Here is a 20,817-nt window from a genome sequence, read left to right on the forward strand (position 1 = left end):
GGTCTAAGCCAGGCTGCAGCCAGGAGCTTTATCCAGGTCTCCCCCTTGGGATGCAGGGGTCCAAGCACTAGGGCGATCTTCTGCTGTTTTTCCGAGGTCATTAGTAAGGAGCCGGATCAGAAGAAGAGCAGCCAGTACTCAAACCAGCACCCATATAGGACACTGGCATTGTAGCCAGTGCCTTAACTGCCTACACTAAAACATCAGCTTCTAAGTGTATATGTTTCAAAACAAAAATCATAGAGAATAGTGTGAATTAGTCACCTAACCCATGGACGTCACAGTGGCAATGGAATATAAATAAATGCTCTTGAAATATAGCCATTTCCCTAGGCAAATACTATTTAGTAAGTAAAAATGGGATTCTTATCTGTTATACTGACAAATCTCTACTCTGAACTTATTACTAAAGCCAAATAAGATTTTTAACATCAAAGCTAGTAAGTTAATATTAAGGCAAAAGCAAACTCCAGAACACTGATTTTATATTTTATAAATATATATTTTATGTTTTATACTGATTTCTCATTGCTTCTAAATCCTCCTGAACACAAAGGACTCAAAACATGTTCTGGCTTTATACTGATAAAGGACATTTTCTCTTTTCCTTTCTATTGAGATAGTATAGTAACAACCCAAAAGACTTGCTGATGATACACAAAGAGTTCTCTGCATTATAAATATATAAGGGGGCCCGTGCTATGGTGTAGCAGATAAAGCTGCCACCTGCAGCGCCAGCATCCCATATGGGCTCCAGTTCAAGTCCCGGCTGCTCCACTTCTGATCCAGCTCTCTGCTATGGCCTGGGAAAGTAGTAGAAGATGGCCCATGTCCTTGAGCCCTTGCACCTGCATGGGAGACCTGGAAGAAGCCCTGGATCTTGGCTTTGGATCAGCACAGCCCCAGCCATTGTAGCCATTTGGGGAGTGAACCAGCGGATAGAAGACCTCTCTCTCTCTCTGCCCCTGCCTCTCTAACTCTGCCTTTCAAATAAATACATAAATCTTTTAAAAAATGTATATGATGCTTCTAGCTTTTTTCCATAGTCCCTGACCTGATAATCTTCCCAAAAAGTAAGTTTCTGAGCTCTGATGGTAAATAAGCACAAGTGAGGCTTAGCAGAACAATGTAATTAACAACAATGTCTACTAGAAAGATGCATCAAAAATACCCTGAAGACTTACAACCAAACTTTTAATTTCCCTGTGTCTTCATTTAATGAATACTTGAATGCATTCCCCAAGCCTTTCATTATGCTTTTCATTTCCTTGAATCCATGCGTTAAAACTTTTAGGACAAATTTAATCACAAGCTGGAATATGTAAATTCTAGAAGGTCAAGATCAAAGAGATGTATAGAATAACTCTATTGCAAATAAATGGAAAATGAATACAAACTAAGAGATGAAGAAAAACACATGTTAAGGAAAAGGAAAAGTAACAAGGTGAAAAAATAAGGGAAAACAGAAGAAAGAGGGCATAGAAAGAAGAATGCAGATAAGAGAAAGAATTGGCAAAAATTGGCAAGCATGCAGTAAAGATATCAGTGTGCTAGCAGCAAGTGTGAGGTAAAGTGGCTTCTGAGGAATAGTACAAGACTAGAGACACTGGAAAGGTGTATTTGAGGAATCAGCTTAGCCCTAATATTCAAAGAACTCCCTAAATCAAAGCTATCACTGCTCACACAAACTCCAGTGCACTTGCTACCAACAATCTCATCCTTTCAGGACCCAAGAACACTTTAAGGAATTGCTTTAACCCCATCCTGGTAGTGACAGACAACCCCACTAAAGAGTCACCAATCAGAACAGTTAAAGCGTAACTAGTGAGAACACTCTAGAAGGTATACTTCAAAAATATTTTTATTTTTATTTATTTATTATTGACAGGCAGAGTTAGACAGTGAGAGAGAGAGAGACAGAGAGAAAGGTCTTCCTTCTGTTGGTTCACCCCACAAATGGCTGCCATGGCCAGTGCGCTGCACCAATCCGAAGCTTCCTCCTGGTCTCCCATGTGGGTGCAGGGCCCAAGCACCTGGGCCATCCTCCACTGCCTTCCCCAGCCACAGCAGAGAGCTGGACTGGAAGAGGAGCAACTGGGACTAGAACCCAGAGTGCCAGGGCCACAGGTGGAGGATTAGCCAAGTGAGCCGCAGCACCAACCTAGAAGGTATACTTCAGACTGCCACTTCCTTCATTCATCATTTCTATAATCAGAAACTAGACTCCGAATAAAAATGATTATAGGGCAGGCATTTGGCACGGGGGTTAAGCCAGTACTCAGGACACCTGCATCCCATATTATTGATGTGCCTTGGTTTCATCCCAGCTGTACTGTCAATTCCAGCTTCCTGCTAATGCACACCCTGGGAGGCAGTAAGTGATGGCTCAGACAGTTGGGTCCCTGGCACCCATGTAGGAGACCCACATTGAGTTCCTGGCTCCAAGCTTTAGCCTGACCCAGCCCCAGCTAGTGCAAGGCATTTAGGGAGTGAATCAGCACATGGAAAGTCACTCCTTTTTGATCTGCACTCCTCATCCCCCCTCTCTCTCTGCCTTTCAAGTAAATAAAACATGTTATCACAAAAATTAAAAGAAAATGGAAAGGAAGGAAGAAGGAGAAAGGGAAATATCATTATATTCTGAGAATTGTAGGGACCAGTGTTGTGACACAGCAGGTTAGGCCACTGTGTGCAATGTCAGCAACCCACATGAGCATTGGTTCAAGCCCTAGATGCTTCCGATCCAGCTCCCTGCTAATGCACCTGGGAAAGCAGCAGAAGATGGCCCAAGTGCTTGGACCCATGAACACACATGGGAGACTGGAATGTAGTTCCAGGCTCCCGGCTTTGGCCTGCCCCAGCTCTGGCCATTTTGGTCATTTGGGGAGTGAACCAGTTGGTGGAAGATAAGTATATCCCCCTGTGGATCACTGGAACTCTGCTTTTCAAATAAATAAATCTTTAAAATAATAATAATTGTACCTATGAAATACATGAAATCTGTTCTCTTCGTATTAATAAAGTACTTTAAAAAGAGTAAAACACTTTTAAAAGCAAATTAATAAAAATTAAGCAGTCCCCAAATAGTTTTACATTTTAAGTGAGAATATACTTATGTAAAATTATTAATAGCTTCTTTCCCAATATCATCCACCATTTTGTTTCAATTCAGTCAATTCAACTGAAAAAGTAAGCACTAAACTTCATTTAAATAGGATGGATTATGATTAGATGCCTAATAAGTGGTAGATGTCTTTAATTCTGATACAAATGTCCTTCTGCAAATGAACATGAGGTTAAACACATTTTCTTAAATGGAGTCAACTCTACGTTCTGGTTGCTTGATTATTTTATGGTATGGATCTGCCCTTCACTGACAACAAAAGATATGCACACCTAGGCCTTAACTAGCCAACAAGAAACAGCAGGGCAATTTTACAAACACAAAAATTGATGCAGAAAATCATAAATTCATTCATAAACTTTTCCATAATACATATTTTATATGAATTTTCTGAAGGTTCCTTGTATACAGGAATTCAAAATCATTTTTTTCCTATTGAGAAGTACCTGGATCCTCCTATCATGGAAGGATAAAGAAAAATTTCTTATGAAATAAAGAAGGCTGGAGCTAGCATTGTAGTGCAATGGATTAAGCCACCGCCTGTGACGCTGCCATCTCATGTGAGTGCTGGTTCAAAGTCGTGGCTGCCCAACTTCTGATCTAGCTCCCTGCTAATTTTCCTGGGAGGGAGGTGGAAGATGGCCCAAATTCTTGGGTCCTCGACCCACATAGGAGACCTGGATGGAATTCCAGCACCTGGCTTCAGCTTGGCTCAGCCCCAACCAGTGTGGCCATTTGGGGAATGGACCAATGGACAGAAGATCTCTCTCACCATCTCTCTCTCGCTCTTTTTGTAATTGCCCTTCAAATAAATAGACCTTTAAGTAGACAAGGTTAAAAAATCATTTGCACAAAATAAATTTACCTCTTAATTCCATTTTCCACTAACTTTTTAAATTATTCCTGTGTGTGTTTGTACAAAAAATGGAGAATTATCTGTAGGAGATACTGTGCGGATCACATATTTTATCACTTCATTTAATGAGAAATTCAGAGAGGTAGAACACTATCAACCTTTCCTTGGCCCTGTATAGGATTTCTGCATTACCTCAACTGAGCATGTGTTAAAGTACTTGGACAGAACACATCTATTATATCCCACGGAAGCTCCTTTATTAAGAACCACGAGAGATACTTCTTCTGGATATTAAGGCTCAAAGTATGTTGCTCTCAATCCGATGGGCACTGTGGATGATTCAGGATTGTTGAAATTGCCCTTTTTGCTTTGAAGCTGAGGGATAAATACCTAATTACCTTTAACAAAATACAGGTTTTGAGATACATTTCAATGTGCTAGCTTATCTCAATTTCCTTTTATTGTTCCTTTTAGTTTGGTACATTTCTCTTTGTTATTCTTTTGTATACCATCTTAGATATTTATAAATTACTCAAATCTCTTTTGGAACAAAAGTGGATTAAAATTCAGTCAGTCAGCACATAAACATACTTTTTTAGGATTTCTGCATAAAATGTTTCAGCCATTATCTCTTCCCATTTATTTTCTTCAACAGTTCTCTGAGCCCAAGTTTTCTTCTAAAATCAATACTCCACTATTTCTTGGCCATTCACATTTTCAAAGAAACATATTGGACTTGATTTTCCAGAAATGAAATAAGAAGGGTTAATTTCCTGTTCACATCTTCACACCCTGCTTCTGTTCTACATGAATTTGAAAGTTCAAATTAATTGTCTTATTAGTTTTGTGTAAATCTGATAAATGGCCTTTGAAACTTGACACTGAGCCTATAAAATGGTCCACGAACTAGTTTATCACACACAAAAAATTCCCTCAAATCTTGCATTCATTTGTTCAGTTGACATTTTATTCATTTATGTCTTTCCCAACAAGTCATTATCCATTCATTCATTCATTCAAACACTGAACTATATACAATACCCCAAGAAATCTCAAAATACCAGAAGTCTACATGGAAGACATGTGTATATAAAAATAGATAAATTATGATACATAACTAATTGAGATGATAGAGATCTGAATAAAATGTGATAGTCCAACAAAGAGAACCACCATGGGTGTGGGAGGGTGGGTGTAGCAAGTAACTCAGAGGAAATGAAGAGTGAAGATAAAGAATAAACAAGACAACCAGAAAGCATTTCTTCTTGTCAGTGCTTCTGTCACCAAGTTTTAAAGCAAATTGCATTCTAATTTCCTTTTCAGTCAGGCTATAGTCTTGAAAAGGTCAAGTTTAACACCTTCAGCTCATCTAAAAAGCCAGTGCTTAACTACACACAGGCCATTATGGGAGCCAAGAATTCACAGGAACCGCAGCCCTTCTGCAAGTCACTAATGGGGAGAGGCACCAAGACTTCACCTCAGCAAATATGTATGAAGAATGGTCAGGTCCTTCCTCTACATATGCAGATGAAGAGAAACCTCTAACAGAAGGGATCACAGAAAAGTTAAAGTAAGATACATGAGAAAGGCAGAAGAAGCACCAGCACAAATAAGAATAGCTACACATGTAAATTAGTAACCAATTTTAAGAAGTGCTGGAAGGAATAAAAAGTCAAAAAAAAAAAAAAAAAACCAAGTTCTCAATTTTCTAAGATGGATCTGCAAGTTTTACTTCTTAAAAAACAAAAAAGAGTCATGGAACTCTTCTATGTAAATCAAAATTGAAAGGGGTCAATACTGCATATAGTTGGCTTAACCAGGATGTCACCTACACAGTAACATGTAAACCTCTGTTAATTACACAGCAAATACTAATGACATTATCAAAGTGTGCAAGTGATATAAAACAGCAATAGATTCTCTGCAATGCTTTATTGGAATTTCTCTTTTATGACTGTCCAACTTGAAGAGAGATAGTGGTGAGTCTCCTTGGGAATGAAACTACCCAAAGGGAGAGTCTTCCAGTCTTCCTGCTACAACAGGAAAAGTTCGGGAAGCATCATTAGATAACTTTGAACAAAAGAATGCTCTACAGCTTTGGGGGGCTTATAAAACAGATCAACTGGAGGAAAACAAGCCATGAAGCTAAATTACCTTCTACTTACCTTCATTATCCTCTTCAAGAATGCATAGTTTAAAAGGAGACAAGTTACTGTATTAAAAATTACTTGCTCTGATATTGTGCAAGTGACATCAAATAATGAAGAAAAATTTAGATTACAAACTTTATGGTCTCAATTCCAACTATCAACTTTTACCAAAGTAAAATTCAAAATCAGATTTCCATTTTTAATTATCTTTCTGTCAAGTGCTCCTCCAATATGCATAACAGTGACAAAATGTTCCATAACTTTTTAAAAGTATCCTAAAATTTTAGAATGTAAATATTTCAGTTAAAAAAATAAACACATAGTAGGAAAGAAAAAAACATGTAAATATCACCCTAATCAATGATATAGGATAAGAATATAAGTTATAAAGTATCTCAATAAAATTGAAAAATTCTTCTAATGGGATCAGTTTTTTCAATTGCGTATTTTTCCTTTCAACACTAAAAATACTTTCATTCATTCTGGTACTACCATGCTGGAGTCCCCACATCTCTGCAGATCACTGCTTTAGGAGACTCCATCTTGGCCCTTGATTAACTGCTGAGCCTTAATGTGACAAGGGGGTCCTACAAGGAACATTTCCTATATTTCATCTCTTATTTGTTGGTTATTTCAAGGAATACCAAGTAGTATTTTAAAACCACTGGATACTGAAAAAAAGAGAAATTTGAGGTCAAAGTTCTCATTCAGTACACTGGTAAAAAGAGGAAAGAAGAGGAATACTTCCTAAAAACATCCCTCCAGAGATGGGGTTAAAAGCAGGAAGCTAGCTGGGTTCCTTATTGCAGAATTTTGGACATGTGGTGTGAGGTTGGGGGTATGGTGGAAAGCCTCGTGGCATGGAGGGTAAAGCCACCACCTGCAACACTGGCATCCCATATTGGCACCAGTTCTTGTCCTGGCTACTCCACTTCCAATTCAGCTCCTTGTTAATGACCTTGGCAAAGTAGAAGATGGCCCAAATGTTTGGGTCCCTACCACCCAAAGGGACCTGATGAAGCTTCTGGCCTCAACCTGGCTCAGTCCTGGCCATTGCAGCCATCTGGGCAGTGAATCAGCAAAAATTTCAGACAAGGGACAAGAATAAGACTATAAAGTTTTAAAGGGAACTCATGAGGAATGCAACAACATGAAATAATTGCAATAATAATTATAATAGTAAACACTAAGCCAGGTAGTGCAGTATTGTAGTGGTTCACACAAACACATATAATCCTCAAAACAGCCCTGTGTAGTGGCTGCTATTCTCATCATCATTTTTGAGATGAGGAAACTGAGTACAGTGGTAGGAAATGTGTCTGAGATCACAAAGCTGGTAAAAAAAAAGAGTCCAAGCTGCACACTCTTGGGTTCTGCTCTCTTGCTACCAGTCCAGTTTACTTTTCTTAGGAGTATTTTCTCCCTGTGAGCCAATGAGGAAAAAAAAATCAAAATTCTTAACTCTAATACCCATGCTACCACTTAGGAATATGTTGTCAGGATGCAAATTACAAATGCCATTCTTCCCTTCTATTCAGTTTTCATTCATGCATCAGAAGTCAATATTCCTAGTCTACCCAGAGAAAGTTGGAATTTACAACACAAAATGAAGAACAAAGGATAAAACAACAAAATTTCATAAAGCATTGTTACACAGATATGATTCTCAATTCTGGTGACAGGGTATTTTCCTAAAATCAGGCTTAGGGATCAATATCCTACTGAAATTCTTCCAAATAAAGTTGAGGCTAACCTCACACTATCTTCCCAGGCAAGACCACAAAATACTTCAAAAGACATCAAAAGGAACAAAGAGATAAAAGAACCAAAAGCAAAAGTTTAAAGAAAAAATACTTACATCTGAATACTGCATAATCCGTTATTAACTACATAAAACTGAGATTTAATAAAACATATCTCTATCTTTTCTCTCTCAGATATCTCCAAAAGAAAAGGAATAAGAAAAATACAAAGAAAGCAGTCAGTGAAGAGATCGACAGAAAAGAGATGGCGTGATCATCATCCTCTTTGAAGACAGTAGTCAGAAATGCCTCTTTGGGTCCCACTCATCCCAAATGCAATATCAACCTCTGACCTCTAGGGCTGGCTCCAGCTGCATACTTTAGGGAAGTGGCTCTTAAACTTCAATGTACACCCGATCAATTATTGTTTCTAGCTATTGTGTATATTCCCCCTAAACTAGGGCGTTTCTGCTTTTCACATGTGAAACTTCTTATTTGGTGAAGTATTAAGACTTTTACTGTAATGTAAATTCAAAATATGTTGTCTCAAAAACTAAAAAGAAAAAGAAACAAAGGTAGAACGAAGGAGGGCGGAACAAAGGAAATATCACTATGTTCTTAGACTTGTATGTATAAATCATATTGAGTCTGTTAACAATTAATTAAAATTAAAATTAAACATGAATTAAAAAACCCTTCAGTGTACAGAGTAATTACTGGAGAATTTCAGTATCTTGTCCTCCAACACTCTAACTTGGCTCCCTTGAATATGTGGCAGAAGAATCTTCAACTTAACAAGCCTCCAGTGATTTTAAGTCATTTGCAAATTCTACACTAAAAAACACTTAGAAAACAAGTGCACACTCACTACCCAGTGCGTACTGCAGAGATACATTATGCTGCCCAAGTTCAGAGCATCGCTGTTCCCATGTCCTACCTGTTTCGGCCTTCTTCGACCTGTGCTCTTCATGAGGAGGTTTTGATGATGGCCACACAGACGGGACTCTCCTGGGAAACTGCCCTTCTGTGTAATCCAGCGAGTGTGTGGGTTGACTAACGGCAGCCCAGGTGTAAAGTTGATCTTGCTATATTTAAAACAGAAAATGTTTAAATGCTATTAATTCAATCATAAAATAAACCTGGACTGCTACATTGCAAAATCATGTGTATTTAAGTCCCATAGACATACACACATATATAAAACATTGGGACGGCATTTTTGTGCCACGCTTCAATGATTCATGAGATACACATTCTTTGACACAGTCATTTCATTTTCATAGCCATACTTATGTCAATTTCTTTTCAATTGTAAAATCTAAGTCTCTTCATTTGGAGGAAGACACAAGGAATTATGAGACAACCAGACGCTCAATACAGAACTCCTTGAACTAGAATCTTTAAGTCATTAGAGTATCATGTCCCTTTAAAAAGTGTTTATATGCTTGTGGGAAAGTCAAAGAACAGGCTGTCCTTGGCCACCATGGGACGGCAATAGCGTCCTTGCCTTCAACAACAAAAGACCCAGGAAACCGATTTATCTTGGGTCCAAACTAGAAACTAATTAGGAAAGAAATCTTGACAAAGTAAATGAACCTCCCAAGAATAAAAGAAATTGATGAGGATCTTCTGGCAAAGAAAGGCCTTGCCAACCGCCGACTAACAGAACCTGGACAGAATGAGAAGAAGGCTCGTAACTACACCTAGCACCCAGAGATAAACTAGAAATCTCTCAAAGGAAGCTGCCTCAAGGAAAACTGCTCATTAGTATTTCAGAATAACAATATGTTTAACCTTTTTACAGTACATACACTCAAGATATCTATGCTGCATATTGTCTTGGTGACATTTTTCTATTCATGTACATCTCTCTAGCACTTTTTGATCAACATCAGTAAAGCAAAGGGAACAACAGAATCCTAGAAGTGAAATGAAAACTAAACATACACACACGCACACACACACACACACGCACTACACAAATACTATAATCACCAGGTTGAGCTGCAAAATGCATGATTTAACCAATGGCAACTTGCTGCTGTCTCTGTAATTTGCTTAATTAATTTAAAAATGTATAACATGGTCTATTACAATAACAGTAATATAAAAATTTATGGATTGGGGCCAGTGCTGTGGCACAGCAGGTTAAAGCCCTGCCTGCAGTGCTGGCATCTCATATGTGTACTAGTTCGAGTCTTGGCTGCTCCACTTCCAATCCAGCTCCCTCGTAATGTTCCTGGGAAAGCAGTGGAAGATGGCCCAATTGCTTGGTCCCTGCACCCATGTGGGCTCTCCCCGTCCCCCTTAGCCCCCCGCAAAGAAGCTCCTAGTTCCTGATTTTGGATTGGCTCAGCTCTAGCCAATGGAATGAACCAGCAGATGGAAGCCCCTTCTCTCTCTCTCGCTCTCGCTCTGTCTCTATCTCTCTCTTTCAAATAAATAAAACAGAAATCCTTTTTTTAAAAAATGTATGGATCAGTTAGTTTCAATTTTGGCCCTAAATAAGCATACAGTTTATGGGATGAGCTAGGATATTATCAACAAAAGACTACATTTCAGAAGTGGCTAAGTATTTCAGCTATTCAAATGTGATCAACACTGAAGCTTCACTATTTAGCTTACTGGACATCAGGAATAGCTTTTCATCAGTGAAATTAGTAGTTTATTTTACTAACCTGATGAATGTTAGATATGATATCTCACTGGAGAAACTGAAGTAATTTGCTATAAATGAATCGGCTAAAATGTCAAAGAATACCCCATACTTGAATAGCTGAAGATTCAGGCAATGGAAGGTGTCAAGGCCATTGTGCCCTGATGGTGCTCATCCAGCCTGTAGTTTTGGAGGACATCTCCTTGCCTGTTGCCAATAACGGGGCTCAGAATCCTGCCTCATTCGTGTCTGCATTACATGAATCTCACTTGCAAGTTGTAGTCAAGCATCTACTCAGGTGGTGAACCAGACATGCCCTGACCTCATAGGTATCCCATGCATAGTAATATTGAACACGTAACATAAAATGCCTATGTGTTGGATGGAATTTCATTCGAGATTTTCTTTCATGACAGCTCAGTAAATCATTACACTGTATACAAAAATTAATTTAAAAAATGGATCAAAGACCTAAATGTAATACCTAAAAATACAAAATGCTTAGAACAGAGGAAAAGCTTCCTGGCACTGAATTTGGCAATGATTTCTTGAATATGACAAGAGCACAGGCAACAAAAGCAAAAAGTGAGAACTTCTGTGCATTAAAGGACATCCTCTAAAGAGTGAAAAAGTAACCTATGCAGTAGGAGAAAACTTATAAGTCATATCTGATAAGAATTTAATATTTAGAATTTTTAAACAGCCCACACAAGTCAACAACAAAAAAACAAATACCCAGTTCAAAAATGGGCAAAGACCTTCAACAGATGTTGTTCCAAAGAAGATACAGAAATGACCAACAAGCACAAGAAAAGGCACTCAGCATCATTCATCATACCATTTCACATCCTTTAGGATGGCTGCCACAAAAAAGTAGTAAGTGCTGGGGCTGGCGTTGTGACAAAGCGGACTAAGCAGCCACTTGTGCTGTCCCAGCAGCTCCACTGTCAAGCCAGTTGCTTGCTTGCTTTTCAAGATTTATTCATTTATTTGAAAGTCAGAGTTACAAAAAGAAGAGAGACAAAGAGCTCTTCCATCTGCTGGTTCACTCGCCAAATGGCCACAATGGCGAGGGTTGGGCCAGGCCAAAGCCAGAAGCCAAAAGCTTCATCTGGGCTCTCCTAGGCACTTTAGCAGAGAGTTGGATCAGAAGTGGGGCAGCCGGGAGTTGAACCTGCACCCACATGGGATGCCAGTGCTGCAGATGGTGGCTTAACCCGTTGCGCCATAGTGCCAGCGGTTAATCCAGCTTTCTGCTGATGTGCCTGTGAAAGCAGCAGAAAACAGCCCAAATAATTGGGCCCCTGCCACCCCCAAGCGAGATCCAAATGGAACTCTGGGCTACTGGCTTCAGCCTGACCCAGCCCTGGCCATTGTGGACATTTGGGGAGTGAAGTAGTGAATGAAAGAAATCTCTTCTTCTCCTTGTTACTCAGCCTTTCAAATGAATAAACAAACCTTAAAAATTAAGAATATGAAGCACTGGCAAAAATATGGAGAACCTGGAAAACTTGTGCACATGTGCTGGTAGTGTAAAATGGTACTATTGCTTTTGAAAATGGTACAGCAGTTTCTAAAACAAATTGAAAACATAATTGCCATATGATCCAGTGGTTGTACTTCTGGGTATGTACGCAACAAAAGAAAAAGCAAGCTCTCAAGAAATAGTCATACTCCCACATTCAGGGCAGCATTATTCACAAAGGCCAAAAGGTAAAAGCAACTCACGTGTCTATACACTGATGAAAAAAAAAAGTGGCATATACATACAATGAGTATCATTTACCTTAAAAAGGAAAAAAATTCTGTCACATGCTATAACATGTAAACACATATGAACCTTGAAGACATTATGCTAAGTGAAATAAACCAGTTACAAAAAAAAAAAAAACTTTATAGAGTAGTGAAAATCATATAGCTAGAAAGAAAATGGTGGTTTCCAAGAGCTGGGGAAAGGGAAATGGAGACTTGTTATAATTTTTTTTAAATAGAGTATTTTTTTATTTGACAGGTAGAGTTACAGACAGTGAGAGAGAGACAGAGAGAAAGGTCTTCCTTCCATTGGTTCACCTCCCAATGTCCGCTATGGCTGGCACTGCACTGATCTGAAGCCAGAAGCCAGGTGCTTCTTCCTGGTCTCCCATGCAGGTGTAGGGCCCAAGCACCTGGGCCATCCTCCACTGCCCTCCCGGGCCACAGCAGAGAGCTGGACTGAGCAAACAGGACTAGAACCCGGGGCCCATATGGGATGCTGGAGCCACGGACAGAGGATTAACCAAGTGAACTATGGCGCCGGCCCCGAGACCTGTTATAATTTAACATGTAGAGGGCTTTAGCTCTGCACGATGAAAAAGTCCTAGAGATTGGTTGTACAACAATGTGAATATACACAGCAATACTGCACTGCATATTTAAAACGTGTAAGATGTTAAATGCTATGTGCATTCTGCCATAAACAATCTCTTAATATTTTTTAAAAAACAGTGAATTTCCCAGTTGTTGGAGAATAGTTAAGTCTTCAAAGGTTATACATGATTAACTTGATTTAGGTCACTTAACAGGTGACATGGACATGGCTGTGGTTTAAGAAAGCATTGAAATGCAGCTACCCTTCTAACATCTTTCACCCTGCAGTTAGTGGCAAAAATGCCTATTTTAGTAAAATTTAGTAACTGACTAAATCCACACACCAGAAAATCTACCCAAAAACCTATTTTAAATCTTCGCAGTCATTGCCTCCTAACATTTTCTGGTAGAGTAGAATCAAGCAGCCACAACACCACAGTACCATGAAGGGCAAACAGGGTCTCCACCTGAGGTAGCACCTCAGCCATCACTATTTGTGTGACCTGAAACAAATTACCTTAAAAACTCCCACATTTGGATTTCTCATTTGTAAAATGCAATGCACGTAACATGCTTAATAAAAAGCTTGGGCCTCGAGGATCTCCAGGACAAGGCAGGGACAAAAAAGAGGGCTGCAGTGTTCGACAGTCTCCAAACCTGGCCCCACAACCAATGACAAAGAGCCATCAACCTAAAAACAATCTCTCAGCCTCCAAGCTGTCTCCACACAAAAGAGGCTGCACCAACAGTCAAGAGAATTAACTGTCACTTTGGTGATTTCACCATTCACCAAAATATAAAGTATACTAGAAGCACTCTATAAAACCTCAGAAAAAAATAAAACTAAAAAAATAAATGCTGGGTTGGTTCTCCAGTCTCTCAACCACACCACAGGATCCTAACACATTCTCGTGTCATGGCGGTAAGCCTCTGGTTTGTGGCATGACTCTGCCAGCAGAAATGAGCAAGGCATAAGTGTTCTTTACGGGTCCACAGTGTCTACAGGATCAAATCCCAGCTCTGCACCTTGACTTGGCATCATTTGAATTTCCCTATGTTCTTCCCACCCACCTGCCCAAATTCACCTCTGTTTCCTCAGGGGAGCATCACGCCACTTAAATGACCTTCCTAGTGTCCGCCATCCCTCACCTAAACTCTCTGCAACTCACAGTCATGTCATCAATCATTAAAAATCTAGTTGGAGGCCAGCACTGTGGCATAATGGGAAAGCCACCTTCTGCAGAGCCATCATCCCAAATGGGCACCGATTCAAGTCCCAGCTGCTCCACGTCTGATCCAGCTCTCTGCTAATGGCCTGGGAAAGCAGAAGATAGCCCAAGGGCTTGGGTCCCTGCACCCACATGGGAGACCCAAAAGAAGCTCCTGGCTCCTGACTTCAGATAGGCCCAGATCCAGCCATTTCAGCCATTTGGGGAGTGAACCTGAGGATGGAAGATCTCTCTGTAACTCTGACTTTCAAATGAATAAATAACCTTAAAAAAAAAAAAAAAAAAAAAAGAAAACCTCTAGTTGATATGTTCCACCTCACCTGGAACACTCCCAAATCAGAAAGCCAACTCAATAGGCTTGCTATCCAGAATGGTGAGTACCTATCATCTTTCCTCAGGTTCACTGAAAATTCCTGCAGGATGAGAAGGATGTACACAGGACCTGCAAGTCCCCACTAGCTCTTGATATTACAGGGATGACTGCATAAAAGTCACTTAATGCCTATTGAATTAACACATTTCTCCCATAAAAAGAAAATATATGACTTGTTCATATGGGCAGTGACTTAATCTAGTAACACCATTTTCTTTATTTGTTTACTAAGGTATCAAAAGGGTGCATGTGGGTATCATATAGAAAAACCAAAATATCACATTATCTGTTAGATCTAAATCCATGGGTACCATATAATATAAAGAAAATATGAAGTAAACAAAACCAGAATTTACGCATTGATCTACCCTAGGAAAACATCCTAACTTTTCAGAGCTTCAATGTTGTCATCAGTAAGTCAGGAAAAATGCCTGCCCTTACTTTGTTGTAGAGGAATGGCATGAAAGGAGAGCGAGGAAAGGGTAATGAAAACTACATGGTGGGCCAGCGCTGCAGCTTACTTGGCTAATCTTCCGCCTGCAGGGCCGGCACCCCGGGTTCTAGTCCCGGTTGGGGTGCCGGATTCTGTCCCTCTTCCAGTCCAGCTCTCTGCTGTGGCCTGGAAGTGAAGTAGAAGATAGCCCAGGTGCTTGGGCCCTGCACCCACACAGGAGACCAGGAGGAAGCACCTGGCTCCTGGCTTCAGATCGGCACAGCACGCCGGCCGTGGCAGCCATTTGGGGGGTGAACCAATGGAAGGAAGACCCTTCTCTCTGTCTCTCTCTCTCTCTCACTAACTCTGCCTGTCAAAAAAAAAAAAAAAAAAAAAAAAAACAAAAACAAAAACAAAAACAGTCCTTTTCAGGGCAATTCAAAATCATCAACAACATCTCTACAGAGAAGCATCCAATGTTGTCTGCTGTGGATATAATGAGAAGTAGTTGAGTAAACCAAGTTTTCTTGGCATTTGTGCTGATTGTCACTAGTTTCGCACTCAATTAACTACTGCCCTGTGGCATTTCCTCAACCATCCATAAATGTCTTTTTCTGTGTGGTGATTCTGTGTTAACATTTCAAGACTGCACTTGTTATTCTCCCAAATATGGCCTTTAGGTTCCTGACTACCAATTACCATATGTTGCATTTCCTGGTTTCCCAAAGGATATTATTCTGTCTAAGTAACAGACCCCTAGTGAATATTAAGGAACTGCAAAGGTCAGTGTCAATTAAAATTGTTCTTTAACAAAGTAAGGCATAGTTTTATCTCTGTGTTAAAACAGGATATATTATATATATACCTTTATATATATAATATATGTATTATATATATTATAAGAGCACTTCACTCTTTTGAATTCTTAATGTCTATTTTGGCTTTTGTTGAAGTGCATCATTTCTTTCTTTTAAAAAAATGTAGGCTTTCCAAGACACTCTGGCAAAAGATCTCTGCGAGTGAGATCCCAGTGGAAAGAACAGGTCTTCAAAGAAGGAGGTACCTTTCTCTGAAGGGAGGAGAGAACCTCCACTTTGACTATGACCTTGTCTAAACAAGATAAGAGTCGGAGAACTCAGAGGGCTTCCATAGCCTTGGAAACTCATGACTGGAGCATAGGGAGACTACTGATGCCATAGACAGGAGTGTCAATTGGTAAAGTCAACAACAGGAATCACTGTGCACTTACTCCTCATGTAGGATCTCTGTCCTTAATGTGCTGTGTATTGAGATTTAATGCTATAACGAGTACTCAAACAGTATATTTCACTTTGTGTTTCTATGGGGGTGCAAACTGTTGAAATCTTTACTTAATGTATACTAAACTGATCCTCTGCAAAAAAAAAAAAAAAAAAAAAAAAAAAAGAAATTATCAACTCCCAACTTGACTCTCACTGGGATTAAACATGACAATAGGTCTGATCTGATTTCATCATCATTTAAAAAAAATCATCTATTATTTTTCACTTTATGTTTCTGTGTGGGAGAAAACTGTTGAAATCCTTACTTAATGTATACTAAGCTGATCTTCTGTATATTAAGATAATCGAAAATGAATCTTGATGTGAATGGAAGGGGAGAGGGAGTGGGAAAGGGGAGGGTAGTGGGTGGGAGGGACGGTATGTGGGGGAAGCCATTGTAATCCATAAATCGTACTTTGGAAATTTATATTCATTAAATAAAAGTTAAAAACAAACAAACAAACAAAAACAAAACAAAACAAAACAAAATGTAGGCTTTCTATCACAGGCCTATGAGATTTCCTAAAAGTGGCATAAACAGAATACATACCTACAATTTAAAAATCTGCTTTCAGCAGATATTTCCCTATCTTTTAACCATTTTTAAATAATAATCTTCAAAATAACTTAGAGCTACAATCCACAAATAATTTAATTTAGAACACTATTTAGAAAATAGCTTTCTCTCTCTCTCTCTTTTAAACATTTATTTATGTATTTGAAAGGAAGAATTACAAAGAAGCAGAGGCAGGGAGGGAAGGAGGGTGGGGCAGAGAGAGAGAGAGAGAGAGAGAGAGAGAGAGAGAAAATGAGTCATCCATCTGCTGGCTCACTCCCCAAATGGCCTCAAAGGCCAGGGCTGGGCCAGGTTGAAGCCAGGAGCTGGGAGCTAGAAAACAGCTCTCAAATTTAGGCATTCTATGGGCTGGCATTGTGGTGTAGTGGGTAAAGCCACCATTTGCCCAGCAACCCACATGGGTGCTGGTTTGTTTCGCAGCTGCCTCCAATCCAGCTCCCTGCAAATGGGAAAAACAGAGGAAGATGGCCCAAGGTTTAGGTCCTTGATACCCATGTGGGAGACCTGGAATAAGCTCCTGGCTTTGACCTAGCCAAGCCCTGGCCATAACAGACATTTAGGGGGAGTGAACCAGCATATGGAAGAACTCTCTGTGTCTCTCTCTGTAATTCTTTCAAACAAATAAAAAAAATTTAAAAAAAGACAATCTAAGAGTAAACTTTTTTTTTGGAGATCTTCATAGCTAAGACAAAGGTTGGGTAACCACCTTAAAATATTTTAGATGAATACTTTTCTGGTATTGCTAAGTACAAGAAAATTTCATTGTTCATTAGTCTGTATAATAGTGCATAATCTAAATTCATTTCTGATAAATAGTTGCCACTCAATAAGTAGAGATGGTGTGTCCATCTAGGTGGGAGTAATTCTTAGTTTGGGTTCCTCACTACAGAAGAGGCTATCTGCAGTGCCCTAGCTCTATGACTATCAGGGCCAATGGAGCCATATTTTAGTGGCAAAATATGGTAACTCTGTATCAGGCATGCAAAGAAGTACAATCTCCCACCACATATCAAAAGTTTGTTCCAGGGTAAAAACTGTCTCAGAGCATGCAGTTAACCAAATGCTTTGTATGCATTCTTAAAATCTACCTCTAGGTTCCAGAGATAAAATCTAACTTAGGCCAGTAGAGAGCTCTAACCTCATCATAATGAACTCAAAAAGAATCGCTTCAACCAAACTGTGATTGGGCATGAGCTCTAAGGAGGAAAACTGCCAAGTGCACTGAAGGAGACTGCTAAAAATGCTCATCCCATCACACAGTATTTTCTGTAGGAAGACTTTGAAGACTCATGTATTTCTACTCTTCAAATTTCCAGAGCTCTGCCTGAAGAATTAAATTGTTGGATGGTATTTTGAGTTTGTGTTTTTCCTAGTCCATGGACAATGTGAAATGTGTTGATCAGATTTGCTTTTTGTGTGGCTGTTACAAGATCTGAATTAGACTAAGATGCCATACTTATCACTTATTACTGTATCATTTAACACTGTTTTAAACACATATGAATCTGTTTCTGAGTTACTCATGGTATTTCATTCATGTATGTGTAATAGTAAATACTGCTTGGCAACAATGGCTTTATTGATATCTCTCAACCAAAAATTTATTCTTCAAGGGTTTTGGTAAAGTTAATTTTCAAAAACCATTGTGAATTCAATAGTGATGTATTAAATTTATATATGGATTATGGAAGAATCAAAGTACTTCCAGAACTAATGCATATAATCTTTTACATTCTATATTTCTTCATTGGTTAATATCATTTTAGCAAATATATTTAATAATTGTTTATCATTTATATGTAACCAACATATATTTATTCCTCAAATTTTCATATATTTTCTTAAACTTGTTCATAACCCTACAAGATGCTGCCTACATGAAACTCATTTCACAAAGATACACACCTACTGAAAGTGAAGGGTTGGAAAAAGATAAACCAGGCAAACGGAATCCAAAAGTGAACAGGCATAGCTATCCTGACATCAGATAAAACAGACTTTAAATCAAAAACTATAAGAAGAGATAAAGGATGACTTTATATTTTGAAGATTCAATTCAGCAAGAAGACAAAACAATCATAAATATATATGCAACCAACACAAGACCCACCAGATATACACAGAAAATACTTTTAGACCTAAAGTGAGAGGTAAACTTTAACACTATCATAGTAGGTAACTTCATTACCCCACGCTTATCAATGGACAGGTCATCCAGACAGAAAATCAATAAAGACACATCAGAGTTGAAACATACTATTGAGCAAATGGACCTAACAGACATTGACAAGACATTTCACCCAACAGCTACAGAATACACATTCTTCTCATCAGCACATGGAGCATTTTCTAAAATAGACTACATATTAGGCCACAAATCAAGTCTTAGCAAATTTAAAAAGACTGAACTCATATTATGTGTCTACTCATACCATAAAGGAATACAACTAGAAATCAACAAGATGAACAATGGAATATACATAAATACTTGGAAATTAAACAACATGCTACTGAATGATGAATGGGTCATTGAAAAAATTAAAAATGAAATCAAAAACTTTTATGAAATAAATAAAAATGAAAACACAAAATACCAAAACCTGTGGAATACAGCAAAAGCAGTATTAAGAGGGAAACTTATAGCATTAACTGCTTACATTAAAAAAATAGAAGTGTCTCAAATTAAGGATGTAATAATGCATCTTGAAGACTTAGAAAAACAAGAACAAACCAAACACCAAATCAGTAGGAGGTGGGAAATAAAGACCAAAGTAGAAATTAAATAAAATTGAAGCTAAAAAAATACAAAAGATCAATGCAAAAAAGTGGCTTTCTGAGGAGATAAACAAAAGAGATAAAGCTCTAGTCAAACTAACAAAGAAAAAAAGAGAGAAAAGGCAAATAGATAAATTAAAGATGAAAAGGGAGACATTAAAACTGACACCACTGAAATACAAAGGATCATAAGAAACTATTATGAAGAACTACATGCTAATAGAACTGGAAAATCTCAAAGAAATGGATAAATTCCTGGATTCATATAATCTACCAGTGAAAGAAAAAGAAAGGAAGGAAGGAAGGAAGGAAGGAAGGAAGGAAGGAAGGTAGGTGTGTATCATTATTGCTGCAAATATAGTTTCATAAAACTTCGTTTTATACCTGTATCATACCCATGGTTAAGAATGCTATAGTCCTATAGTTTAAATGATCTGTGGTTACTTTAAAATGTAGTGTATAAGGGCAAAATGGTCATTTTTCCATTCAATTATTATTTTTAGACACTGCCTATATTTCTACTAAATGAGGGTCTTTTTGCTTTTACTTGTTAAATTTCTTAATTGGTGAAATATTACACCTTTTAACTGTAATGTATATTTAAAATATATCAAAAAAAGGGAGAGGGAAGGAGGACAGGAGGCAGAAAGAGGGATAAGAGGTAGAGGAGGAGAATATTATTATGTTATTAGAATTTTACCTACAAAGCACATTGAATCTGTTTTTTAATTAAAAATAAAAGAATCACATTACCAATATGAAGATAGGAAATTTGCAAATTTAATGAAGAAAAACTTAGTGTCAAAAGAATTTAATACTGACCCCTCTTGAACCAACAATTCTACTTACAGATGTTTTCCCTAAGAGGAAAATACAAATCAAAATATGTAAAAATATTATATTTGAACATATTTATTTGAGTGCTATTTTTATATTTTTAAAAAGGTAAAAGTATAGAATGTCCAAAAATAAATGTATGAATACAAAGTGGTAGTATGTGCATATAGAGATAGAAGAAGAACCAAGAGTCCATAAGATCATGTCTCATTAAAGGCCATGTAAAATTTATTCACAATATTATTGCTAAGTAAAAGTAACTGGCTATAAATTATAAAACTAATATAAAAATAATGCATGAAATAATGACAGAAAAGGTTAATAGAATTAACTCTTGTTCTGGAGACTTGAAAATACATATGTAATAAAATACATATTAACAAAATAAAATATGTAATAAAAAATAAAAGGCAAGGCA

At 38.2% G+C, this 20,817-nt stretch overlaps 1 protein-coding gene across 4 annotated transcripts in view; it reads right to left on the minus strand.

The window, feature by feature from the left end:
• The window catches only part of LOC100356313 (formin-2), a 358,708-nt gene that overhangs the window by 265,870 nt on the left and 72,021 nt on the right, over positions 1-20,817 (minus strand). For all 4 annotated transcript variants that reach the window (XM_089311640.1, XM_070055559.2, XM_008268219.5 and 1 more), the window contains exon 3: positions 8,810-8,957. In XM_089311640.1, coding sequence (XP_089167766.1) covers positions 8,810-8,957 — 148 coding nt within the window. The remainder of the gene's footprint in view (positions 1-8,809; positions 8,958-20,817) is intronic.

This window comes from Oryctolagus cuniculus, chromosome 13, assembly GCF_051225735.1.
Source record: "Oryctolagus cuniculus isolate XC-2025 breed Fujian yellow rabbit chromosome 13, ASM5122573v1, whole genome shotgun sequence".
Taxonomy (NCBI): domain Eukaryota; kingdom Metazoa; phylum Chordata; class Mammalia; order Lagomorpha; family Leporidae; genus Oryctolagus; species Oryctolagus cuniculus.